We start from the raw sequence: 26,800 nt of genomic DNA, 5'->3' as shown, positions 1-26,800 counted from the left end.
TCTAAACCCTACTTTTTAAGGTTTAGATAAACGACATGTTATTCAAAATTTAATAAAAAGAATGAGTGAAAGTCATTCAGTCTTTGTTTCTTCTTCTTCTTCAACCGAGAAGGCTGGTCGAGATGCCACTGTCAGATGAATGAATGTGGCATCTCCAACAACTTTAAATGCTCTAATCAACATCAAATGACTGAGAAACACTTTTCTATAAGGATCAGCTATCCTCATCAAATGTTTGTACCTTATTTGGCTCAATAAACTTGTCAATATCTTATCTCCAATCATCCTTCCCTGCATTGGCAGATTTAAGTTGATCGAGGGTTAACCTTCCAATCAATGAATATGAAGTACTTTGATCAAATCTTAGACCTATATATGATGATTACCTGTCATTTTTTTTCCCATTAATTGTTTGTCTTGTATTAATCAATCCTTGAAAGTTTCAATGTTTGGCTTTGTGTTCATGGTTGTCGGGTATAATTTCAAGCCCTTTTTGGTTTGGTTTTTAATCCAATGCATCATTATGCTTCAATATTTCATACTCCATGTTGTTATGCCATTGATTTGACATGATTTAGCCAAAATTTATAACTTGGTTTCTAGGTTTTTCATTTGCTCTTCGTGTGCTTGGATGAGATTTAAAAAGTTTTGTTTTTTATCTTCTTCTTTTTTTGGTGCCTGGGTCATGTTTTTTAGCCTTCGGGCTTGGGTTGAGAAGCCCAACCCATGTGATTGGGTTGAGTCCATCAGTGTTAAGAGCGTGTTTTGTTATTCAGAGTTTTTTCAAAGGGAAAATGCAATTTTTTAATCCTTAAGACGTGTTTGTCAAACGCGACCTTAAGGTAATTTTTAATCCTATAATTTTTAGCCAAACACACCCTACTAATTTTTCCAACATTGTTTCTTTTTTTTTTAGTGTTTTCCAAAAAAAAAAAACCTTTGTTTCTTTTTAATTAATTTGATTTTATGCCTTTAAGGGACCTATTTGCAATAAAAAAATTAGCCTTTAAGGGACCTATTTGCAATAAAAAAAATTATGTCTCTCATATTTTTCTTTTTATTACTCATAAAAGAAACAACAAAAGAAATTATTTCAAAAAATGCATTTAAATATTTAATTGCATATGGACAAGTCTCTCAAATTAAATCATATTTGCATAAAAACACACATAGGATTTAGCATTTTTTTTTAAATACCAAATTCAAGAAAAATAGTTTTTTTTTTTTTGTATGTTTTTGCATGTATTTTTAGATTCAATAACAAGTTTATTAAATCCTTCAAAACTTGGCGTACATTTCAAAAACACCAAAAAATCAATTTGTTTATTTTAATACAAATGATTATGAACTTATACGTAAGGTGTATTTCCAAATATTAAAAGAAACAAAAACATTAAAAAAAAATATGTTTGGGTTTTAGAATGGCTAGACTCCACCTATAAAGTCATGATTCCACTATACTAGAGTGAACATGTTTTGACCAATATACAAGCCAACGATTAGAGAAACACAACATTATCTTAGTATTCAAACAAATAAACAATGCAATTTATCTTAGGGGTAATATTGTCCTTCTTATATATAATTAATTTGTTTATCCAAACTCTGAAGACTAATTAGGGTTATAATGACCAAAATATTAGATAGCGACTTCAAATTAATTTTTTGATATTCCTTATTCTTTTCATTCACACATGAAGATTTCGATCTAAAAAGATAATTGCTATGACACCATATACTTGTGACTATCAAGTTTCATTCAATTAAAGTAAAGTGCATAAACTAATGTGTGTTATGGAGGGAGAGACCAATGTTGATGGGTGGTCCAAATAACACGAGATATGATACAGCTAATAATTAAAGATAGTACATGAGAGGAGAGGGAGGGAAATAATGTACTGAGTAGTAGATCTTGCTGTGCACATATGGCATAAACTGGATTAACTTTTATGATGTTATCAATGGTGATGGTTTTGAAAGGGCATGGATGGCTATCATTTATGAATTAAATAAACCTAGCCAATTAATTAGAAAGGGTTGAACCTTAGCTTTTTCAAAAGACACAATTATTATTTGTAAGTTTCAAAGAGTGATGGCGATGAGCATATTGAAGGTTGCAACTGCTTATTTCATGTTTAAAAGTATGGTTGCGGTTACTTTTTAAAATATTTTTTGTTAAAATGCATCAAAATAATTTTTATTTTATTTTTAAAAATTATTTTTGAAATCAACGCATCAAAACGATTCAAAACACACAAAAAAATTAACCCGTAGATTAACCTGTGTTTCCAAACGGGCTCGTTCTATTGGGATTTATAAGGGGTGGCAATACTGAAGAGGGATTTGTCATGGGTTGTGATGTGGAGGATATGTTTTCTGAAGGAGCAACGTGTGCAATTATGCAATAGGCTTAAATAGTAATTGTAGAACGAGATGAAGAGAACAAAAATAAAGATTACTACTGCAAATCAGTTTTGTTATCTAGCGTAGCATCTAATAATATATATTGATCCATGCAACAAATAATTAAGAGGAAAAAGAAAAGGCCAAGAGAGTGCTTGCATGATTTGGAAATCACCACCCACCATTGCCACAGTACACAATAGTTAAGATACATAATCAGAAGAGAAAGATGGACTGCATACGCATCGGCTCATTAGAATGATCACCAACCGAAACTATTCAATACTTAGTTGCTAGATCAGTAACCAGTGGTTTTTTCTAGAATAAAAATAGGAAATCCAATGGAAAAGGAAGAAAGAAAGTAGCTAAAAAAAGAAAATCCAAAAGTAGGTGTAACGAAATACATAACAGCTCATCTTTTCTGTCCATCTTAGATTTGCATCACATGCTGCTGTTTGCATGGATGAAAGTGAATGCATGTTGAACTGAGCTTGCTATGTCTTCTGCTGTGAACCTAGATTCACTTTCAATCTGAACAAAAGAAGAAAGTTACTGTATATTCAAGATTGATTCGTTTTAAAAATAAGGCTGTTAAATGAACAAACAGCAGCTGATTTTATACCTTGACATTAAATGAATAGAGAACAGTTTGTTCAATGGTGGTAATGTTGGTGTCGTGTATGTTAAGCTGCAAATCTTCCAGTGCTGCAATGGTCTTACTCAGCTGACCTGGCCTTCTCCTAGAGAGGATCTTGATCATTGCATCAAACCCTACAAGCTTCACTTCAACATCAGCCAAGCAAGACTTGTTCTCAGCGGTTTCTTCACGGAGTTCAGTCTCGAGATCCAGAGTCTTCATTTGATCATTTGGTAGAGGCATAGGAGGAAAGAATGGAGGATGAGGTTGTTGGATTGCAACAGCGGAATCCTCCATTAGTCTTCGCCGCTTCTGGGATTCTAGGCATTGAAGTAGTTGCTCCAATTCTCTAACGAACTCTATCGCTCCACCAATTATTGAAGCTTGATCTCCCTGCATATCCACAAAAACCAATATGATCTTGTTATAGAATTCCCTCAAAGCATAATGGTTTCCAATTTTTTTGGTTGTTGATCTAAAAAATCAAGATCTGTTTAATGAAAACAAGCAATTTTTTTTTTTCTCTTTTCTTGAATGGAACGCATAAAATCTGATGCTTTTTCATTTTTTTTATTGAACAGAACTTAAAATTTGATACCCTTTGTACATAAGATCCTGGCATGAAAGACCTCAAGACTCGAAGATGTTCATTCATTTGCTTTCTTCGATTTCTTTCAACTGCAATATGAGTCATTCTTTGGCTCTCCACTTCCTCACTTGTCTTGATAGTTCTTGGTCTTTTTCGCTTGTTCTTCGATCCTGGTTTAGAGTTCTTGTTTTGAAGATCTTGATCTCCAAGCAACTGAAGTTGCACCGAGTTATTATCCGAAAGCCTAGCTTCTTCATCTTCCCTAACACCCCCCTCTTCCCCCGCCATTCCTTCCCTGTTTTCATCACTACTCACTCCTGTAAACCTCTCATCATTTTCTCTACCTAGTTGAGGGACCATTAGAGATTGTTCCTCAATCTTGTCGTTCAAAACCGGAAACTTTAGGAAGTAAACTGGATCGATCCCAATTTCTTCCTCAGATATCTTGGTTTGATTTAAGGCCAACGTAGGCCCAAAGTCTGCAAATTGCATCACATCAGCTAAGCTCAATTTATCGAAAGAAGTAGAAGTACAAAACCCAGATGACATTTGTGGTTGATGTTGATGAGGATTATTGAGCATATAATAAATCATCCCATTGTTGCTGTCATCATCACCAGAAGTTTCACCTATCCGCGGCTTCGTGAGTTCGTGGTGGTGTTGTTGTTGATGAAGATGATGGTCTAGAGAGTAATCTAGCCCAGCAAAACTTGCCTGCAAGTAGTCAAGCTCAGAGCAAAATAACATCGTGGTGAATTGATTTATCAACAAAAACATACAAATAATACTACTAATGAGAGCTAAGATACCGAGTAGTTCTCGTCTTTATCCATTGCTATATAGATGTGAATGCCTTTAATCGACAACCCTCATGCAAGGACAAGCTAGCCCTAGCTAGCTAGTCAAATTTCCTTAACTTGGTCCACCTGAAAAGAAAAGAAAAGAAAAACAAAACAAAACAAAAACATGACTCCATCAAATTAACAGCAAGTAAATATTGTAGTAATAACACTAGCTAGTGTGTGTGTGTGTGTGTGTGTGTGTGTGTAGGTTTTGATTAGAGTACAAAAAAATATGAAACAAAGTTGCATGGAAGTGATTGGAATAGAAGCTGCCACAATAACCTGATTGGAGAGAGACCACACAGTGAGAGTATAATAAGACAATGGTGAAAATTAAGTGGGGTTATGTTATTTTGAAGAGCAGAAGAAGCATGGGGTACCACCATGGAAGTTGATTTTATATCAACTGAAAATTTCTTGGATTGGGGTGGTGAGTGTTGTCTTTACATAATGAGCCAAGATTGCCTGGAAGAGCTGGCTTGACTTGAAGACTTGAAGAAAGAGAGAGGGAGAGGGAGGATCCTTTTGGATTAATGCCCACCTCACAGTTTCACCTCACTTTCACCTCCCATTATTTATGTGTTTCACAGGCCAACAACGCTCTTTTCATTGCTTTTACCACCTCTTTTCATGACTCTAATTAAAGATGGAAGGCTGCAGATTTGGTGTTTTCAACTTTGACCTTTGAAAATTAGATGATATATGGATTATCATGGAATTAATTTCAATACTAGAAAATTAATAAATACCAATAAATACCAATAAAAAAAATTTATCATTAGATTACAGTGACTTTTACTGACAGAATAGTCTTTCACTGTATTCATTAGTGAATACCAACAGAAATATTCTTTCAGTATATACCAAGAGAATTACAGTGGGAAAAAAAACAATGAAAAAAATAGTCAGAAGTACAATGACTTGTTATTTTCACAAACAGATTGACTTTCTGGCGGATTTGAATTTATGGATTAAATTTGTTGCTAAATGCATCTATAATATCTAATGTATGACCTGACAATTTAAATTTATGGTGAAAATTTTGTGTGTGTGTTATGCATCTATAACACACACACAAAAACACAATTTTATCACAAATCAACCTCTCACTACAAATCCAGTCACCCTAACACTCAGTTTGTCAATATTTATATTTTGATTTAAATTTTATTGAGGATTCTCCACTTCAAATAAGCAAAACTATCCATTTTTTATTTAACTCAATTTTAAAATGTTAATTTTTATTGTATATTTTTATTGTATATGTATTTTGTTTAATTTGGTGTTTACTCGTTTTTTAATTTTTTCTCGTAGAAATTTGTTATATGAATATATGATTTGTACATAATAGGGTTTGTTTGAGATTTTATAAAATTATATTTGTTTGAAAATTGAAGAAATTTAATTTGAATTTGTGACTTAGGTGTTTTGTGATAAAATAAATAATAGTTTATTTAACGAGTCCATTTTATATTTTGTCAATTTTATATTTCTATTTTGATACAAATTTTATTGAGGATTCCCCATAATTTGATCAATTTAAGCCCCTACAATCACGTGTCTTTTTCAGTTTGGTCATTGGTTTTGAATTTCTTCAATCAATTTTCTAATTGTCCATCAAACTTCAATATCTATGCAATTAAGCCCCTGATTTGACCAGACTTTAATTTCTTCCAATTAAAGCCTAAATTGACTTCAAATATCAATGCAATTAACTCTGCAATAAAATTAATTAAGCCTTCTAAAATTATCATTGAGTCCTTACCTATCCAAATTTATATTTCTTTACCCCAAATAAAAATATTTTCACCAAATAGGTCTTTTGTCAATCAAAATTAATTAAGACCACTTGATCTTGGTAGATGGGGTGCACACCTTTCATTTGGATCCAACCTTACACAGTTTGGAGGTCTGTAGCTCCACATTCATTCGTTTGAAAGTGTTAACCCGGTCAGCTTAGAATTTGAAAATATAGTGATGATTGATCGGGGACAAGATGTTGTTGAGTTCGTTAAAAAAAATAGGATGTAAACGTTTGATGAGAGTAACTAATCTTTGTAGAGGGGTTATTTCTCAATTGAATGGTGGTGGTTACAGACTTACAGCCCTAGAGATGATCGGAAATACCACATTCATTCGTCTGAAGTACCTACTCGATCAACCAAAATTGTCAAAGAAGAACCTAAATAGTAGTTGAACAACATGTCATCTAGGTTAAACCCTAAAGTTAGGGTTTTTATTTTGGGATCTGACATATTTCATTTTAGTCCATATTCTTCCAATTGTTTTTAATTTCACTCGTAATTGTCTCTCAAACTCTTAATTTCATGCAATTTCACCCTTATCAAACTCAATCATCAGCTCTAAAGTTTAGTGTCGTTTTCATCTTAGTCCTTAGTTTTTGATTTGTGCACTTTAACCCTTAATTGACCATCAAACTTTTAATTTTCTTCAATTTGCCTTTGATTTTGTCAATTTTAGCCCCTACAATCACGCGTTTTTTTCAGTTTGGTTCTTGGTTTTTTATTTCTTTAATTAAGTGTCTGATTGCCCATCAAACTTTAATATTTATGCAATTAAATCCCTGATTTGAACAAATTAACTCTTTAAAATTGCAAATTGACTTCCAGACTTTAATTTTTTCCAATCAAAGCCTAAATTGACTTCAAATATCATTGCAATTAAGTATTCAATAAAATTAATTAAACCTTTCAAAATTCTTATTGAGTTCTTAGTTATCCAAATTTGTATTTCTTTACCCTAAATAAAAATATTTTCACCAAATGAGCTCATTGTCAATCAGAATTGGGCTGCTAATTTTGTCAATCATGTACATGTTAGTCCTCCAGCTTTTCCACTTGTTATTTTGGTTTTTCATCACCAACTTGGACAATCTTCTTGGCTTTCTTCATGTATATCCTCTTGTATTTTAGATTTTCTTTTTCTATTTTTTTTCTTTTCATGATTTTTTTTTTTTGGTTCAAAAGTGGATAACAACACTAACTATTAGATCGGGCTAAAACTTTTCTAGGAGGTTCTAGAACCCATGTTCCTTTATGGTTAAATTCTTGTAGTCATCAGAGATCGATAAGGCCCCTAAATTAGGACCAAAAGTGTTCGAGATTTATCATATTTTCCTAGTTAATTTAAGTTTTTTTTATTTTTGTAGAACTTTTTTATTATTTTTAATGTTTTATTTAGGATTTTTTTGCATTACTTAAGCACTCTAGGGGAGCTATAATATTGAGTTTTGATTATTAAGAATAAAATTTAAATATTTTTTTTATTATGAGAAATTATTGTTATTGTTTCTGTATGCATAAGGATCACCAGTCAAACCACTAGGTTGTTAGTACTATAATATAAATTTTATTACTACATATGAAGCATAATAAATTGTGTTACGTGCAATTTTAAGATTTAAAGATACCAAGTTCGAGTCCTACAAACTATAATTTTTCTTTTCTTTTTCAATTGGGTTAATGTTTCTTTTTCAATTGGGTCAATGTTTGACCGATAGGTCCACTTAAAGGGTTCGGCTATATTCGACTCGGTTTTTTGCATATCTAATCAAGTTTTATATTGAACCAACCAGTCCAGTCTAGTTTTAATAAAAGTGTAAGGCCACTAGTTTTTTTTTTTTTTTCCTTTTTCGAACTGAAGGACCAAATTTGAGTATGAAAATTGTTTCGAGATCCCATTTGATGGATATCGAGCATCAACTTAAAGGTCCTGATCTTGTATATTCTAGTTACAAGAAAATGTTCTGTCGAAGCATAATATCTCCATAGTTTTGAGTCAAAACTTTTGACATGACAGAATCTGCTTCTTCGAAATTCTATATATGTGCAATCGAGTCTAGAATCATATTTGTGGGCATATGATCGTGGGGGGGCACAATTTTGAAAAAAATTAACTTTAGGCTAAAGGGGCAGCAGTCTTTTCCCACTACTCTTTGTAATACATGTATTTTGAAGCTTGAATTTTCGCTCGAGATCTCAAGACCAAACTCCGCATGGACCAAAAATAATTCTCACTTTCTAGTTAGGCTCTACTCCATGAAGCAGAGTTTTTGTTGCTAAGCTCTTGTAAACTAAATTCCTAGGAGATGCTTTTGCTGTGAACCACAGCAAAAGGGCAATGCATACTAAAAGAGAAGTCCATTCGATCCATTGAAGGCTAAAAGACGTGAATCGATGCTGTTTGTCACCCTACATGAAATTGACATGGTTCACATGATACAAATGAATGTTTTTCTCCCTTCTCGATGAGCTTTGGGTCCAAGGAGACACAACATTACAAATCACAAGAATTGCACACGAAATGCCGCCTGCACCTGGTTATGAGAGAGATTTTAGCTACCAAGGTAGATGTCCCAAACGAAGGTTACTGTGATCAAATATAATTTCCACTGAAAATGGAAAAAGGAAAATCAAAAATTTTCTTTCAAACAACAAATAGGGAAAAAAAAAAAGAGATGCACTGAGATCAAATATAACTTGCATTGGAAACAGGAAAGACGGTCTAAGTTGATTTTAAACTCGTAGATAAATAGGAGAAACAATATGATCTAAAGTTTTCACTTCAAAGATTGGAGAGGCACACAGGGCACAGTAACTCGTCCTAAATAATGGGAGAAACTTGGACTTGTTCAGCACCAGATTCTAGCAGAAATAAATTCTTGATTGGGAATTAAATTCTAACTGCCGCATTCTCCTTCCCCAGCCCCTCAAAACATTGAAATATATGAAGAAATAAAGAAGTTTACAGACCGAACTCCTGAGCAGAGACCACATGAGAAATTACCAGAATTACGAGGTGTACTCAAAAGGCTGTGGAGGCTGGGGTTCCTCATCAACTGCCATGGCTGATGCTGAACCTTGCTGTCCTGTGGCTGAACCGCTAGCGGGTGATGCTGTAGATGAAGGTGTATCTGTAAGAGAAAGCACTTCGGGCTCAGTTGGTTGCAGGTCTCTCAAGAGAACAAACCCTGAAGGTGCTGACTTCACCGGCACATATCTGCTATCCTCCATAAATTTAATAAATTTCTCCTGGGTAGGAACAACCCTGGCTGGGTTTGTCAAAATCTCATGAGAAGGCTCGGGCTCTGCTTTCTTCTCTGGTTGCCCATCAACCTGTCAAAACAGGCAACCAACACAGTAAATAATCCAATCCAAAACAGGTGATATGCCAATCTTAAAAACTGGAGAAAGCATCAGAATAAAATGATGATGGACTGATATATTTTAGCAGTTCTGTTTCTCCATTCAAAATGAAAATGCAATTGCACATCAACACAAGGTAAAGAAACATTAATAATTGATATTTACCTGCATAGCATCCCCATCCTTCTCATTAGATGCTTTTCCTTTTCCAGCAGTTGTTGCTGCAGGTGAAGACTCAGCTCCTGCCGCCTTTTCTAAACTAGCTTTCTGCTCTGCTTCTTTCTTGGCCCTAGCTTTGGCCTTCACTGATGTTGACAGAACTGCAGTAGGAAGTTTGACAGCAGACGCCATGGTAGGCACGGTAGTAGGTTTTGGATACTCAAACAGAGAAGGCTTTGCATTTGATATAAACTCAAATTTTGGAACTTTCAAGTCATAGTTGAGTCCAATAAAAGCTGTGGGTGAGAATGCCAGGCTTATGAAATAGATAAGAGGATACCAGTACCAAAACTGGCTAAAAACAGCAAGGCCAACAACAGCAGTGATTTTATCATGCTTTGTCTTGGAAAGCAATCTTATAGTCACATTCCTACCACCAGCATCAAGTATTCCAGAAGCAAGGATTGCTCCCATCTTGCTCATTGTGTCTTCATGCTTGTCAAGAATTATTTTTTCCAATTGCCGTCTGCAACAACAGGTTCACAGAAGCGAGGTTAGGCTTTGTAAAAGGGGCAGGATGATTAAAATGCACTAAATGTTAGACTTAGTTAAGTAAATCAGATGGAAAAATACAACATTATATTGCAATACCTGAATGTTCCAACACGAGAATCACTGGCTTCATTCATCTGGACCATGACCATAGCCATTGCAATCAGGGCACCTTGACGAACAAAATCAACAACATCTGACGTCAAAGGTTCTAGCAATGATATAGCCTCACTCAAGCCAGTGCCTGCACAGGAGATGCCAACTGCAAGAGCCGCACCATATCGTACATGTGGGTTATATGACTCTGAAAGCAAGGAGACAATTCGAGGAGTCTGCAGTTTAACAGTGCAGAAAGTTATAACATAATCAGAAAACAGAATATAAATGCACATCCATGTGTTTGTGTAATGAACATAAAAAAAAGTCAACTACAAAGGAACCAAGCAAGAGCTTGAAAACATCAACAGATGATTTTAATCCAAAACGATGTCAAGCATTTATACTGGAAAGACAACAGCAATAACAACCATGGGCCATGGAGCGCAAAAAGAAAATGAAAAACACAAGAAAGAACCTACCTGCTCTGGCTCAGAGTACAAGACAAATCCAAGTGCAAGAACAGCAGTCCTCCTGACATCATCACTCACATCTGATACAGCAAAGTGCAGCAACTGGCGAATGGCCTTGTTGTTTGCTGTACCACTGTAGGCCAATGCCAATGCATACATGCCACCATAACGAAGTATAGGATCTTGATCCCGTGTCATCTGCTCGATTAGCGTGTCTGCTTCTTCTTCTCTTCCATAAACTGTAAGGGCTATTCCCAATGCTAATCCCCTGCAGCATATGCAGAATATATAAGCAAAAAAGCAGAATATAAAAGCCGAGGGCTCAGCCAATAACCAAAAATGAACCCCATACTTACCTGATGATTTTCTCATGTTGTGTATCATGCGCATATGCAAGCATCTCACTAGCTTTTTCGCTTGCAGTCCCAACCATGAGCAAGCCCATGCTGATACCAGCAGCTTCACCAGCAACAGCGCTATCAGTATATAATGCACTTTTGAAGTCGTCATAGATATCTTCATCAGCGGTTCCCAGAGCTGCCAAACCAAGACCTAAGCATGCACCATGTTGAATAACCTGAACAAAACATTTCAGTGTGAATTCCATAATTAACTACATTTCTTTATTCTTATAGAAAGCAATAGAAAATTGGAACAGTTAGCACACCTCCACACTGGTGCTACGTATGCTTTCACGAAGGAATTGTTTTATGCCCTCGCCATGGTTGGCATGAATGAGTCCCAAAGCATAGAGAGCGCCACCTTCTGAGTATGGACTACCTCCACCACCAGCACCAGCACCACCTTGAGGCAAGTAAGGGGCCATCAGTGACCTGCCCTGCTGCAAGTGACCTCTGTGGATGACACCAAGACCTGCTGTTGCACTAAATTTGGCCCAATTTGTCGCCCTGCTTAACCAGTCCTGACATGATATATAAGCCAAAAATAGTTGAGCATAAATTATGAGGATGCACAAAAATCTGCAAACAGACGTGCATAGACCAAAGCATAAAAAAAATAATAAAATAAAAGATAAAACAAAGATGTGTGACTCACTAGATTTTCTCTGAGAAATGTATCCACAGTTGTTCCAGCATGCATAATTGCATTAGCATAAATAGTTGCACTATGACAGACACTGTTTCTCATCTCAACAGACTGCTTGATTGTCTTCAATATAAGGAGGTCGGACCTATAAGCAAATAACAAGTATTATTAACTAAGAAGGCATATAGGAAGCTAAGACAGTTAATAAAAAAATGACAGGACTTTTTAGCATTACTTATTATGACTGTATAGGAATTGCAAAGTCAGCTGTATTGACATCTCTCCTGACAAAATTCCCTTGATTTTTGTCAGCCTCTCAGCATACACTACTTCACTTGGATCTGGTTCATGCACGGTAGAAGATGAGGTTCCTTCTGTCATTTGAACATCTTCTGGAGCACTAGAATTTTCATTTTGAGATGAATCTGGAACCAAGGATTTTGGCTGTTCTGGCTCTGAAATTTGAGACTTTGGAGGTGGAAGGCGGTTTCTAACATTTAAAAGAAAAGCCTGATGCTCATTCTCCACAAGATCAAAAGCTATTTGAAATGCCAACAGAGCTTCATCCTTGTTTCCTGAGCGTAGAAGTTTTTCCAATATGCTAGCTACACCTTCAGGCTCATCCAAGAACATCAAACACTGACAAATGCTCAAATAATCAGGAGAAGGCAGCTTTTGATATACATTAACAAGAAGCTGGAGGACCTGCAGGGAAAAAAAAAAGAACAAAACAAAAAACAGCAAACAGTCATCAACTTGTATCACAAATCTTCTTCAATAGAAATAAATAGACCATTCAACAACTTTCCATATAGGGTGATTTTTAATAAAAGAAGCCAAACAGCAAGAAAATCTATGAAATTCAGAATCCATTACCACATTCATAACTAACCAGAGATTATGCAACATGGCACGCAGTATGGACAAGTGATCAGAAAAAATAAAGGAACTGGAAAGAGTGAGGAAACACAAACACACACTCACAGAAAAACACTAAGTGTTAATTCCCGAAAACCATCCAATATTTTACAACAAAAAAATTGCATTGCCGTTCATGATTTCATGTATTAAGACCAGTAGACAAAATAAAGAATTTAAGTATTACCCAATGCAATTGGAAAACTGTGATAAAGATAGAAATGCCATAAAATTCATAACAAATGTCAACCTATCCAACCAAAGACAATGTTATCAATTGTAACAGTGGACAATCAACAAACAATACACATAACAGCTTGTATGCAGTGTTGAACATACTCCCACATGATCACTTCCATGCAATGGCAATAACATGGGACAATATTAGTTAGGAAAGCTAGAATGCAAACAAACTAACCTCAAGCCGATACTCTCTGCGATTAACGAATGAATGGGAAACATTAATACAATAGGACAGAGTTCCATGGACATTATCACTCTTCATGATAGCTTCCTCAAGTTTATCTAATCTTCGGCATTCAATTGCAATTCCCATAGCTTGCTGGTACTTTCCATCCATGATGCACCTAATGGAGAAACAATAAGATAACTAGTAGTACAAAGACGCATAAAAAATAAATGAATTTAAGTTACTTGTCTAGCAATCTCTCCACAATTGCTTCCAGCCTAGGGTCCACATCAGCTCCATCAGAATTTGATTCAGCTGCCTTGGACTTTAGGCTAGCATACTCATCAATAGCCTTAGCTGGAGATAGGAACAAAGACAAAATATAAGTAGACCAGGAAAGTATCCTTATAACATCCCTGAAACACTTCACAAAATATATGACAAAACAATAGAAGCTTGAACTATACAGTGTTGACAACTTCATGCATGCTATGACAAATTGTCATAACATCTCATCCTATTTAAAGGTAATTGTGGGGCATGCTAAAATTAGGTGTCCTTACAGTAATTTCACTGGTTTGTAGGTAAAGAAAATAGTGCAAGTTGATGAGCAACGTACCAAGAAGAGTATGAACATAGTCAGAATCCTCTGAAACATCAAAGAGGGATCCAGCTCCAAGGGCATACGACAGTGAGTCATTAAGTTCACCCAAGTAATAGAAAACCTGAAGATGAAACACTAATTCATTTTAATACAGGACTAAGGTGGTCATTGTCCAAAAACTCAAATGCCTACTTTAATCAGTTTTAAACAAGGGTTTATCAGTTTATTTGCCTACTTTAATCTAGGCATTTTTATTTGAGGCATTTTTGTTTTTAAATGTTGCAAACAAGGGTTCCTAATAAGATACAAGTATACAACTTCCTAAAATATGTACGGATAAGGAGGTGGACTTTGGATGGTTTGACATTGTTAAATTCTACAATCCATTCTCTTCTTTTTCCTCTTCTTTCTATGTGACATACAGGGGAAGGACTGAGAGATGGAGAAGGAACACAAGGAAAAAGAAAGTCAATACCTTAGAAACAAGCAATGCGGCAAGTTGCCTCTGATGCAGATCAAACTCATCATCTTCATACAAGCTCTCTCTGAATAACAACAAAAAATTACGGAAAACTCATATCCACAATCACATTATAAATACAAAACAACAAGCTATAACACACGAATCTTAACTTCAGAATTCAAGTCAATCCCAGCAAATAATAAAACCTTGAAATCTTCTCAATCTCATAAGCCCCAAATCCTAATTACCCAACACTAAAACCCCATCTCTGAAACCACCAAAAAAAGTCCTATACTTCAGGAATCTCTTATTCACTAGAAAACCCCAAGAATTCAAACTTTGAAGCTAAATTAACACAAGATTACTCATAAAACACATCACTTTATTTTCAACATTGAACAGTCTTATTTATTCAAAGTGTTGTTCAAAAACAGATCGAAATCCAGTAAAAAAGAGACCTGTTAACCCTAGCCAAAGAAAACCCAAAAAAGATTCAATCTTTACAATAGAGACTTACATTATAGGCACGCTAGTAGAGATCTCCGGCCAAAATTGATCGACAAAGTTATTGAGATTGTAGAGAGCGTGTTGTTTTAACAAAGGGTGGCTCTCATTAAGCATAGCCAGCAGTCCACCCGCAGAGCTAACCATAGTTTCCGGCATTGATTGAGATTTCAGAAACCCTAGCTCGTTAATTGAACTGGGTTTGCGTCAACTATATTGATTCGGTTTGATTTGAGGGCTTCGAAATTGGGGATTTTGAAACCCTAGATTGCTTGAGAGAAAGAGAGAGAGAGTGGAGGGGTTAAGTGGAGAAAGTTGTTTCCTTTTTATTTCATGTAAACTTACTCGACAAGTCAAGAAATACAAAAACAGGAAAACAAAAAAAAAACGATTATTCGGAATTTGATTTGAAAATAATAGTCGTTTGATAAGGATCATTCAAATGGTTAAGTTTTGGATTAAGAAATTCAATAGAATTAATTTTTTATTTAATTTTAAACTAAATAAAATTAAAAAAATCAAACTAATATATTCAATTGATTTGATTTTATTTTTATTAAAACTGAATAAATCTAAATAAGTCAAAAAAATAAAAATAAAAAGTAGGTTATTTTTATTAAAGTTTTGACTGTTTTATATAAAAGAATTGGTTATTTATTTAGGTTTAATTATATATAATCTTTTTTTTTATTTTTAGTTTTTTATTTATCAATTTTATTTTTTATTTGTAATATCTGAAATTAAAGCTAAATCAAATTCAGTTCATAAAAAAAAATAACTAATTTTTTCAGTTTTATTTCTCATGTTGGTTTTTTTTTTATTTTGGATTGATTTTTATACATATTTTGGATAATTTCAGTTATTATGTTTTCATGTCATACTATTTTTATTTTTAGATTTTTTTATCTTTTTCCTCATCAATTCATATTTGATAAATTAAAAAATTATTAAAAAAATGTACTATCATTTGAAAAATAGCAGATTTTTATAGCATTATTTTTACTTTTTTACATATTATATTAGGTGGTGTTTTAATTTGAAAATTATTCATTACAAATTTAAATTTCTTTAAGTTTAATTATTTAAAACATATTTATTATTCACATTAAAATTATTTTCCTTTATATTATATTTCAATAGCATTCTTGAATTACCATTTTTTATTATTATTATTTAGGATTAGCTTTTAAAATCTTCATCATTATCATCATCATCATCATCATCATGGATTAGCTTTTATATTTGGTTTATAATATGATTAGATTATGCTAAAAACCGAAAGACATGAGATTCATGGTTCATTGTACATCTCGTCATCTTTTTAAAAAAAAAGTTAATTTTCTAAATTTTTTTCTTTTCAATCAAGCCTTTTTATAGCCTAAATAGAAGATATTAGGATTGGAATTATGGTAAAAATACAACATTTAGAGATAAAGATTGGTCGGTTATCGGAACTTCAAAAATATAATTCTAGCTTTATTATAACAAACAAAATAAATCCGTAATATGATTATGAAAACCATATCGAACCCAAAGGAAAATTCGTTTAATCTTCCTATAATATACCGAAATAAAAAAAATAGAGGATTTGAATAAAAATAATAAAGAAATATAATTTAAAAATAAAAATAATAAATTGATATCTCGTTAACTCAAGTTTAAAGATCTAGACATCTATTCCTATAAATCTGTTGATTATCGAGGTAAAATAAATATCATTTCAATTTAAGCAAATAAATTCTATGTCCCTTAAAGCTAAGGGAAATTGAGGATATTATAAGTAAATTAATTAGATAAAGCTTTCTAATCAATTTCTTACCATCAAACGAATTTAATATTGAAAAGCAATTTTAATTCACTTGGCAGTAACTTTAGGAGCAAAGTCTGTGAAATTTAGTTTAAGCAACCATTCAAAAGCTTAAGCAATTTAACTTAGCTAATTCCTCCCTAATAAATTAAAGTGATAGTTATAGCAATCAAGTTAAACTCATTTGCTTCACAACAATTATGGATTGAAAGAAACTAGAAAGCATATATATATCATCTAAAAAAAAATCAATAAGCATAAAAAGAAATCAATAGCATAATTCTGAAATATAAATAAGTACTTGAATATGAAAGAATTACAATGATAATGGAGATAGTGTATATTCCTCTTGAACCAAAAGCCAAAGTTTAGTTTATAAATTAACAAAAATAAAGAGAAAAGAATGTTGCAAAGAAGAATAAAAGAGTTGTTTCTGCTGTGATTTGCTTTTTTATTCTCTTTCTCAGTTGTTGTCTTTCGTTAAGATTCTTCTCCTAATTAAGAGTCCTTAATGTTATTTAATTCCTCCTTCCTTATCTTGTTATTAAGGTTGGTGAAATCTCTCAGAATTTGTGTTGAAAGTTGACTCTATTGTTATCACGACTATGTTGTAATTTAGACGTTACTACAACTTAGATTTTGTTTCTGACTTGGTTTCTTGCAATATCCAGCTGTTCCAGCTATATTCTTTTATTCATGGAATGTTAGAGGCTTGGTTTGCACCTTTCTTAGATCCTAAGGCCCACTGTTTCTATGCCAAACTCTCAGCAGTAGTGGGATGTTCGGCACCGTTAGTTTCTCATCAGATCAGGAGATCAATCTTGTCTTTTAGATTGCATTTGGATTTTCATCTTCAAAACGATTTTATCTAACCTGGCATCCTTCATAAAAGCTGTGGTCCTAAATGTGTAGATGATTTTGTGCTTTTGAATTGCATGATTTCGATACTTGAGGCTCAATATATGCTCGTTTGAATATGTAATATGAAAGTAGAGAATCCTGCTGCAAGTAAGATTTCGGCCCGATTTTGCAGGTTTGATTAGAGATCCAAACCAACTTAGATTTCTACCCATAACTTCCTGAAAAGTTTAATATGTGTACTTTAACTTTTATTCATCCCACTTTCATATTTGAAAATTATAACTTAGTGAAAAAACTGTCACAAGAAGTAAGGTCAAAAACATAAAATGTAGAAATTATTATCTTGTAGCAATTAATTCATAAAATCTCTTAAGCATGCCAAACTCATAAAAATAATTTCCAATAAGCTCAAAATACATTAAAAAGCATAGTTAAAAGGAATAAAAACATATGTATATTTTACACTTATCAAATTCCCTCACATTTAACTTTTGCACATCCTTAGGCAAAATTTTAATTTTACTTTTCAATGTAAAAAATTTAATGCAATCAACGAATAACAATTAAACTCTCAAACCAACATAACATATCATGAATGACATTCCAATCAATTTAAAATTGTTTTTCAAGTGTTTTTATTTTAGAATAAAACAACCAAATAATAGACCTCACATAAATAATCACTTAATTCTCATGTGTTTGAAAAGTTAGTATTTCACTCAAATTCATTCCAATAGAAATGATCTACCATAAGCTTGTGAATCATCTCACTCTCCACCATTTAGATTACATGCATTTCACAAATCATAAGGTCTTTCCAAGGGTTGTAATGTGGCTTGGTTTAAGGTAGGAAATCTTTAGTAAAGTAGCTTAAAAGTCGTTGAAACCAATGAAACAAAATACCCTAAAAGAAGATATAGAATATTAAACACTTCCTCTAGCCATTTTAAACGCGGCAAATAATATTTATTGGAAAATTGATCATTCAACAGAACAAAATTTTGGTTCAAACTAAATGATGATCTTTTACCTTTATAAAACTTTAAACCTTCATTATAATTTTTTTTTAGGAATCAAAGATATAAAAGATAGAACAAATTCCTCAATCTGCCATCATAATATCATGTGGCTTGCATTTCTTTTCAAAGTAAAAGCTTGTTCCCTCGCACCTGATATCATGACCCAATTCTGGGTTATTCCCCAAAAATAACATTTTTTTTTCAAAATAAAAATCAAAAAAATAAAATAAAGGTTGGCAAAGTGGAGAAAGCAAGTCGGGGAATCAAGCTGTAATTTCGGAGGAAATTCAAGGTCTATTTGTACCCCATTATGCCAAAACAATGCAAATTGAACGTCAAATTAAATGATTAATGGACAAATTTGCATAAAAATTAAGTCCAATGACATAATTAAATTTTTAATAGGCCAATTTGATTTAATTATGGACCAAATTGAATTAATTTGGGTCCAAATAAAGGATTTAGTTAAGTGCAAGGACTTAACTATACTTTAAATGGGTCAAATTAAATTTATTTGGGGGTTAATTAGTGAAAAATTAAGTTTGGGATCCTAATTTGGGTTTAATTGAGAAGATTGGAATTTTTAAGAGACCAAATTTAATTTGTACCAAGTTAATTGATTGAAATCAGCGGCCAAATTGCAAGAAAATTAAAGTTTTTGGGTCAACAATCTGCAAAAGGCGCCAAACTATAGGGGCTTAATTGACCAAAACCAGGGGTGAAATCGAAGAAATTGAAAGTTTAATGGTCAATTAGGGGTTAAATTGCATAAAACTAAGACTAGGGACCATAGTGCAAAAGGCGCGTAAATTTGGGGTTCTAATTCAAGTTCAGCAGGGGTTAAATTGCACTAAATCAAAAGTATAGGGTCAATTATGAGTGCAATTAAATCAAATTTAAAGAGGGAGGACTGAAATGAACTTTGGCCAAAAACAGAACTCTAATATTGTTCATCTTCTTCTTTAATTTTCTCTGAAATGACAACTCAGGGAGGCTACTTTGCAGGTGCATTTAATGCATCTAATGTCCATCAAAATTGACAAATCTTGCACGCAAATGATCCTCTACAATTTCTCTACAACCCCATATGGCCTGTTCAGGCTGAATGACAACCCATTAGCGCCGGCGCCGGCCTAAAGAGGCCAACTCAGTCAGCCTTTTCCTGCAAATTTGACAACTAAGAATGCCTACTTTGAACCAATGGTTGGGATCCTTCCTAACTGAATCAAGGGCTGAAATTTTTTCCCAGTGTAGACAAGATTGCCCACTTCTACCGCTTATAAATAAAAGTGGATTTCATGCCCTGAGGGAGGAGAAAATCGGCCAAAAACCACCAACCGGCCACCAGCCCTTCAACCACCAAATACACCACAGGAAGCCAACACAACCACCAACCGACCACCAAGCAGCCACTACGGCTCTATCTCTTCTCCTTCCATCCTTTCTCTCTCCTTTACAACCTTTTCTTCTTCCTCCTACAGCCGACTCCGGCCACTAGCACCTCTGCCCACTTCACTCCAGGCCAGTAACAACAATTCCATCCCCTCCGTCAAGTCGCCTCCCATTTTTCTCTTCCATCGTCTGCAACTATGTCAAAGTAATTAACATCTCCTTTGGCCCGGGCCAGTTCAGGCCCAACCCAAATGGTTGGGCCGGGTCCGGCCCCCAAAAAAATGAAAATAAATTCAAGAACCCTTTCAAAAAAAATTGTGATTTTCTCACATATTTTTCTACCTATTTTGCATGATATCAGGTCGTAGATTTACACGGTAAAATACAAATCCGATATTAAAATACCCGGTTTTCTCTGAAATATTTCAAAAAACATTCAAAACATTTTCAAAAAAAAATTCTCAAAAACTTTAAAATTAATTTCCCTTTTAAAAAACAAAAAATATTTTTTTTTCATACATGCGGCCAAATCTTAAAAATTTTCAATGCATATTTTCATTAAAAAATTGCATCTTTCTCATGTTTTGAAAATAAAAAAAAATGGATATCATAACCAGTTTATGATCATCCATTAGGGTTTGACCAAAATATCAAAAACCTTTTTCCAATCTTTTTTAGGGTCTAAATATAGACTTTAATATTTGTGGGGTGTAAAATTATACGATAAAGTACACCCTCAGGTATTAAAGATACAAAGTGTAAATAAATGTGATGCTAAAATTCAGACTTTAGAATGGTTAGAATTTAACCCGATAAGGTAGAGACTCTCTCATGAAGAGAGATCTGCTTTGAACCTTAGAAAAGACCAATGAATAGAAACTCAACCTAGAAAAACAATCAAACAACAATGCAGCTTACATTAGGTAGGGTGCACTGGGGGTGATGCATCTTCCCCTTGCACAACGAGTCCCTTACCCCCAGACTCTCGCAGACCATAGGTTCCTAGTGATCATAATACTAGGTGGCGACTCTTAAACATTAATCATAATTTTATGATTAAATCCAAAAACTCTTCCCAACACACCACACCTCATTAGGGAGGCACGACAAAAGCCTCCACCGTCGTTAGACGATGTCATGACGCTCGCACCCCGCGACACCTAACATAGCCACTTATAAATTTAAGACACTCTCACACTTATTTCATGTATTTCCTATACTTGTATAATGATGTATAACGCTCCATTAATTCTACAGCTTAGGTAATACATTATTTGGTTTATAGTTTGTAATGCGGGTTTATAATCAAAGAAAAAGTCCATAAATTCAAAGGGGGTCTCAAAGGAAACATTTATCAAAATATGGGTTATTAGGCTATATAAGGTACATAACAAAAAAAAAATACATTAATCATGTTTAAGCATGCATGTAAAAATATGGTCTTGATTAGAATTAGAGCAAGTTTTGGAGAAACAATACCAATGGAAAAAAAATCACACATGAAAGAAAAATAGAGATCAATATAGATGTGTCAATCATAAGATTCAAAGTCTCACAATCTTGTGTCTACTAAATCCAATTACTTTAGTCTTAAAGAAAATAACTTAACTAAACAATCTTTTAAAAAAGCCAAATCATCATTCAATCATGTTATGATTTTTTAACGAGCTCAATTAAGAATTCGTTAATGATATTAACAATTAAGATATTGAAATATCACCATCATAAAAAATATTTCGGTCCCACAAATATGAAAATTACATTTGCAACAAACAGCCTCCAAATCACTGATTTTAAAACATGAAGATTCAGACATATTAGAATTGCCAAAGCAGAGCATAATGCCATCAACATAAAAAGGTTAAAAACATAGTATAATTCCACCAACATGGAAAGCCCCTAAATCCCCTCATACTTAATATAGGCATTGCCCTCAATGACCGTACTAAAAAGAGATGAGGAAGTAAAGCAAATTACTCTGAATGTGTTTAGCTCAATCATTAAGAGCTTATTCGACAACTGAAAAATAGTATGTCATTCAGTGTGCTCTGCAGTTCCAACTAAGGGAATATAGTCTTAGGAGAAAATATGGTGGAGAAAAATCAAATTAAACAATACTAAAAATAGATAAAGCAATAAAATTAACTAAACAAATAATAGAAATCTTTGTTGGTCGTGGTGCAACACCACGCTTGGGTTGCCTCTCAAAAGCGCCTTTCTTTACTCTGACAAATTCCACTGGTTTCTTTTATGATGGTACCTGCCTTTGAAGCCAGAAAGAACTTTTAAAAAACATCCCTTTTTAGATCGTTCTATGTCGTAATAGATCCGGATGGAAGGTTATAAAGTCAATCATTTGCCTTATCAGCCAAGGAGAATAAGAAAGCCCTTAGTTTAATTTGTTCCTCTGGAATTCCTTCAAGTGCTTGTAGAGATCCTCACCTACAAGGCCACAGAAAGTAGATAGTAAATGAATCAAACCAGATTTTAACTCAAAAGCTACATCAATATTTAGGAATTCAATGCATAAAGGTTGTTAGTTCACGTTGGGAGTTGATAACTCCCTTAGTGTCCTTTGTTCTTTTTTATTCTTTTTTGCAAAGTTAAGTTATTATAATGCCTATAAATACAAAACAACACTTAATTTGGGTCTAATTTTGTTTCCTTGCTTTGTTTAGGGTTATCACGGTCTCGAACGAACGTCTATATTAGGATTTATTATTAAAATTACAAACATCTAATTTTTATCATATAATTAGGTAAAAATTATTTTTAAAAAAGCTATTAAATCTAGCTAAGTTTATGAACTGAGTCACGTGTGACTAGGGTCATCCAATATGTCACCATCTCAATACTTTTAAAAAAAATCCTTGATTTTTTTATAAGTTAATCCATGCTTTTTCTAATTATCCAGGTTTCCTTTAAACCCATTAAATCAACCAATTCACATTGAGTTAGCTCTTAAATGGTTTAATTGGAAACTCACACTAAGCAATGAGCTAAGTCAAGAGATTTCAAGATTTACCTACTTGCTTGAATACTTTAAAAATAAATCTTTCTTGATTTTTTTATAAGTTGATCCATGCTTTTTCTAATTATCCAGGTTTCCTTTAAACCCATTAAATCAACCAATTCACATTGGATGGGCTCTTAAATGGTTTAATTGGAAACTCACACTAAGCAATGAGCTAGGTTAAGAGATTTCAAGATTTACCTACTTGCTCGGGTTTAATAGCATTGCTAAAAAATCCTCACACTCTTAGTATTCTTTTTTATGCTTTAAAAAAATTTAGTCCAACCCGCAGTAAAACGCAGGTCAATGGACTAGTTCATATATATAATGCTATTAATCATTAATGATTTACTATTTAACATATATATCTTATATGATTTGTGAGTCCTCAAATCTAAAGGGATAACCTTTTGAGAAGTTTACAAAAATCTAGGTCAGTCGGTGATGAGGTTGTTGAAAACCTCTATTGAGAACGGTGTCTTAATGTTATTGAAAGTTGAAATGCAAACAATATTAGGCTTTCACATCTACACTACCTATAAAATAAGTTCCTTTATAGGTTTGAGGACCTCCGATGCTTAAGTTAGTTTAGATAGGAGATGAAAATCTTATGAAGTTATGTGAACACGTATGTGTGTGTTTAGTTGCAGAGCAATATTTATGTAGAATTAAAGACTATGATCTTACCCTAAGGTTCGAGGTTATTTAATTAACCATTACAAAAGTTGCCTCAATTCTGAGTTATATAAACCATGTACAATTAATGAAAAATAATGTTGTTAGGTTTTCTAAAACATATAAACGCAGCGGAAATAATAATTTAATTTTTTTTTAGGAGTCCCAAGGACCCGTTAAATAATCTAAGGTTGTTTAAGGTTTGAGCGAAGATTACTTGAAGATTAGATGTTTTTTTTACGTTTGATTAACTTCTTCAAGATCGGGTTATCACAAACAACAAGTCATCTATGTGTTCAATCTTTAACAATAATCTACATGAAACACCAATGAAAAATCTCTTAAAACCTTTTTAAAAGAGAGGGTCACTATCACTTTGAGTGCTAGCTCCTTTTTTTTTAATGTTTTTAGGTGTTTCTCTATCATATGTTTTGTAACATAGCTTCAAGAAAATATAAAGGTATAACATTATATTTATTGGGAAAATCTAATTACCATATAAATGGTAAAATATCACTTGTCCCCTAAAAATATCACATATATTATTTCAAAATAATTTTAGAAGTTTATTTAATAAAGTCCCTACTTGATTTTTCTAGGTCTAGAATTGTAATATCTTGTATTAATTATATTATAGTTCTTAATTTCTAAAACTTATTTACAATCAAATCACAATCGATCAATCATCTAAATTTAGTTTTTTACCAATGATTCTTAATGTGTGTGACGCATTAAGTTCCTTAATATTTTGGTTTATAAATCACAATTCTAATAAAATAAGATAAAATAAATTAAACAATTTAATTTATTATATGTTCAACAAATTAATTAATTTATATTTGAAGATCAAGTACAATATTTAGCATCTTGTTATGATCCCTTAAATATTAGAAAAATCATATGTGGTTTGACTTAACATTTCAATGATCAATTTCTCATTGTAATTATTATCCTTTCATTAATAATATTATGATTTAGATATTATAGCATTGGATGTGTTTGTTATGTTAAATTATGTTTGTTTTCAGCATCATAGTCATTGACTCTTTAAATAAGATTGAATTTTTTTTTTCAAATCTCATTTCACCTTACGCTAGGATCTCATAATTAATGTTATTCGAGAACAGGAATAACTTTTTTTTCTAATTCACTTCGAATGATAAATCATCTCTTGATCACTTAAATACCTTAATATAGTTCATATTATACTCAATATCTACCTGTTTGTTACCTTTAATTAAGACAACATATAGTTATGATCAAAACATATCATTCCCTATATAAGATAATTGTAAACCCCGACCTAAATTAAAAATATTATGAAATGAGGTACAAATTAAGTAAATTGGACATTTAAATTAAGGAGATGATATTTGATTTTCATATCAGAAATAAATTGGTTGTGTATTATTTTTTTAAAAAATAGAATACAAAAAATGTCCAAAAAATACATAAATGCAAATAAAATTTAAATAAAAGTAAGGTAGGAGGGAAGAAAGGTATTGAGATGTAAATTGATGTGGTCAACTGAAAATCAATATTAAAATACGTTCCAACTAAGGGGAAAATATTATTGGCAATTAAAACGTGCAAAGTGGGGACATGGTGGGAATAAATCCATGAAGTTTTCTTGGAAAATTCATGTGATAGGCTAATCTTAATGAGGATTTAGAGAAGTAAACACCTAAACACCATAATAGAAGAGATTTGGGAGAGAAATTTTGTGAGAAGCAAGGGAGTTTGTGAGGAGAGGGTCATAACTTGAGGAGGAAGAAAAAACAACTTGGACATTCTTGACTGGTTATCGTTTAAAACTTGGACTATTACCTGGTAAAGTGTTCTAATGCTATTTAAACATGTTATTTTAGGGTTAATTGATTTTGATTAAAAATCTTCTATTTGGAGAATTAGGTTTCTTGATAACATTTGGGGATATTGAAGAATTACTATACTATGATGTAATTGGGTTAAAATAATGATATAATAGCTTAAAATATTGAATAAAAAAAAATCTAGGTGTTTTGGCTATGAGTACAACCAACCAAAAAAGTAACTAACTCGGAAGTTAATATGATTATTATAATGCTTGTGAAATGTAGTGAATATATTTATATGATTATACAAATGATAATTTAAAGGAGTTAAATTATTTTATTTGATAATGATGAGCTTTTATTTACTTGTGAAAACTGGACAATTTCATCACCTAATTTCTAGAGGAGATTAGGACTTGAAAATGATAAAATTTGAGATAAGTCTCTTCATAAAAGTTGTAATTAGAGATGTTAAGTTTCAAACAAAATTGATCTTGCTTAATTTGGAGTTATCAAACTCTACTTATGGATTAAAAACTAAGGAGGGGTCGAATTAAATCATGCTAGACAGACTAAATAGGTGGCCATGATTTATAGTTTTGGGTGTGTTAATGGCGAAACTGGATTTTCTTCTCTTAGGTAAACTTGTAGTTTTGTACCTTAGCTTTTAGAAGAGATAAGCGAAGCGTAAAACTGAACGTAATAACTTTGGTTATGATTAAAATGAGAAACAATGATTTTGAAGTAAAACTTAAATGATATAATTTTTAAGAACAAAACTCGAGTATACTAAAATGTATGTGTGTTTATGAATTATAAGAAGTCTCTCTAGTTAATTAGATCGATAATGTAGATTAAATGAGAAGTTGAAATGAAATTTCAATACAAGATAAATTGTAAATGATGATTAAGTCAAAAGGAATCAACTTAGATTATATTATACGGAATGAGCATTGAATGAAAAATAATATGATATACATGTTGATACAGGATAGGTCCTAGAAGTTGTACAACAACAAGTAGGTGTATACCACCTTAATACTCTAGTATTAAGACAAGTCATTACAATTTCACTAGGGTTCGTTTGGGATTGTGGTAGCGATTGCGATTCAAAGTGCTTTTCACTTAGAAATGCATCAAAATAAAGTTTTTTCATTTTTAAAAATCATTTTTGACATCAGCACATCAAAATGATCTGAAAACATAAAAAAAAATTAATTTTAAGCAAAAAAAATTCAAAATTTAAGGGAACGCGGTGCAAACCGCGTTCCCAAACACAACCTAAATATGCCTTGTTTTTAATTTAGTTTTAATGTGATTGGAACTAGTTTCCCAGTAATGGGTAGAGAAATTAGCTT

The 26,800-nt window shown here is 32.8% G+C and overlaps 2 protein-coding genes across 6 annotated transcripts; both read right to left on the bottom strand.

Annotated features, from left to right (window-relative positions):
• Positions 1-2,455: 2,455 nt before the first annotated feature.
• Positions 2,456-5,022, bottom strand: LOC7461284 (transcription factor FAMA). Of its 3 annotated transcripts, none has more exons than XM_024588889.2 (5): positions 4,754-5,022; positions 4,439-4,555; positions 3,639-4,343; positions 3,026-3,433; positions 2,456-2,934 (listed from the first exon to the last, which is right to left on the bottom strand). In XM_024588889.2, the coding sequence occupies exons 2-5, from the start codon at positions 4,460-4,462 to the stop codon at positions 2,845-2,847; spliced, it is 1,227 nt and encodes a 408-aa protein (XP_024444657.2). In that variant the 5' UTR covers positions 4,463-4,555; positions 4,754-5,022; the 3' UTR covers positions 2,456-2,844. The 3 variants fall into 3 exon arrangements, with proteins under 3 accessions (XP_024444657.2, XP_024444658.2, XP_002323771.4); XM_024588890.2 differs by having other exon boundaries at positions 4,775-5,022; XM_002323735.4 differs by lacking the exons at positions 4,439-4,555; positions 4,754-5,022 and having other exon boundaries at positions 3,639-4,376.
• A 3,597-nt stretch (positions 5,023-8,619) lies between these two features.
• LOC7496626 (26S proteasome non-ATPase regulatory subunit 1 homolog A) lies at positions 8,620-15,190 on the bottom strand. 3 transcript variants are annotated; one of them, XM_024588782.2, is made up of 14 exons: positions 14,875-15,190; positions 14,370-14,439; positions 13,910-14,015; positions 13,536-13,647; positions 13,300-13,468; positions 12,199-12,668; positions 11,973-12,108; positions 11,584-11,838; positions 11,273-11,493; positions 10,926-11,184; positions 10,447-10,679; positions 9,802-10,321; positions 9,278-9,606; positions 8,620-8,882 (listed from the first exon to the last, which is right to left on the bottom strand). In XM_024588782.2, exons 1-13 carry the CDS (start codon positions 15,018-15,020, stop codon positions 9,283-9,285), a joined length of 3,021 nt encoding a protein of 1,006 aa, XP_024444550.1. In that variant the 5' UTR covers positions 15,021-15,190; the 3' UTR covers positions 8,620-8,882; positions 9,278-9,282. The 3 variants fall into 3 exon arrangements, with proteins under 3 accessions (XP_024444550.1, XP_006373057.1, XP_002323770.1); XM_006372995.3 differs by having other exon boundaries at positions 8,620-8,807; XM_002323734.4 differs by lacking the exon at positions 8,620-8,882 and having other exon boundaries at positions 8,955-9,606.
• Between the last annotated feature and the right edge of the window lie 11,610 nt (positions 15,191-26,800).

Source organism: Populus trichocarpa, chromosome 17, assembly GCF_000002775.5.
Source record: "Populus trichocarpa isolate Nisqually-1 chromosome 17, P.trichocarpa_v4.1, whole genome shotgun sequence".
Taxonomy (NCBI): domain Eukaryota; kingdom Viridiplantae; phylum Streptophyta; class Magnoliopsida; order Malpighiales; family Salicaceae; genus Populus; species Populus trichocarpa.
This window is presented reverse-complemented; position numbering and strand designations above follow the sequence as displayed.

Coding starts and splice junctions, on each gene's coding strand:
- LOC7461284 (XM_002323735.4), bottom strand. CDS start 4,376: ATGTTATTTTGCTCTGAGCTTGACTACTTGCAGGCAAGTTTTGCTGGG. Junction 3,434..3,638: donor CAGGATCTTATGTACAAAGG/GTATCAAATTTT, acceptor GTGGATATGCAG/GGAGATCAAGCTTCAATAAT. Junction 2,935..3,025: donor TCTATTCATTTAATGTCAAG/GTATAAAATCAG, acceptor TCTTTTGTTCAG/ATTGAAAGTGAATCTAGGTT.
- LOC7496626 (XM_024588782.2), bottom strand. CDS start 15,020: ATGCCGGAAACTATGGTTAGCTCTGCGGGTGGACTGCTGGCTATGCTT. Junction 14,016..14,369: donor CCGCATTGCTTGTTTCTAAG/GTATTGACTTTC, acceptor TTTCATCTTCAG/GTTTTCTATTACTTGGGTGA. Junction 11,185..11,272: donor CAACATGAGAAAATCATCAG/GTAAGTATGGGG, acceptor CATATGCTGCAG/GGGATTAGCATTGGGAATAG.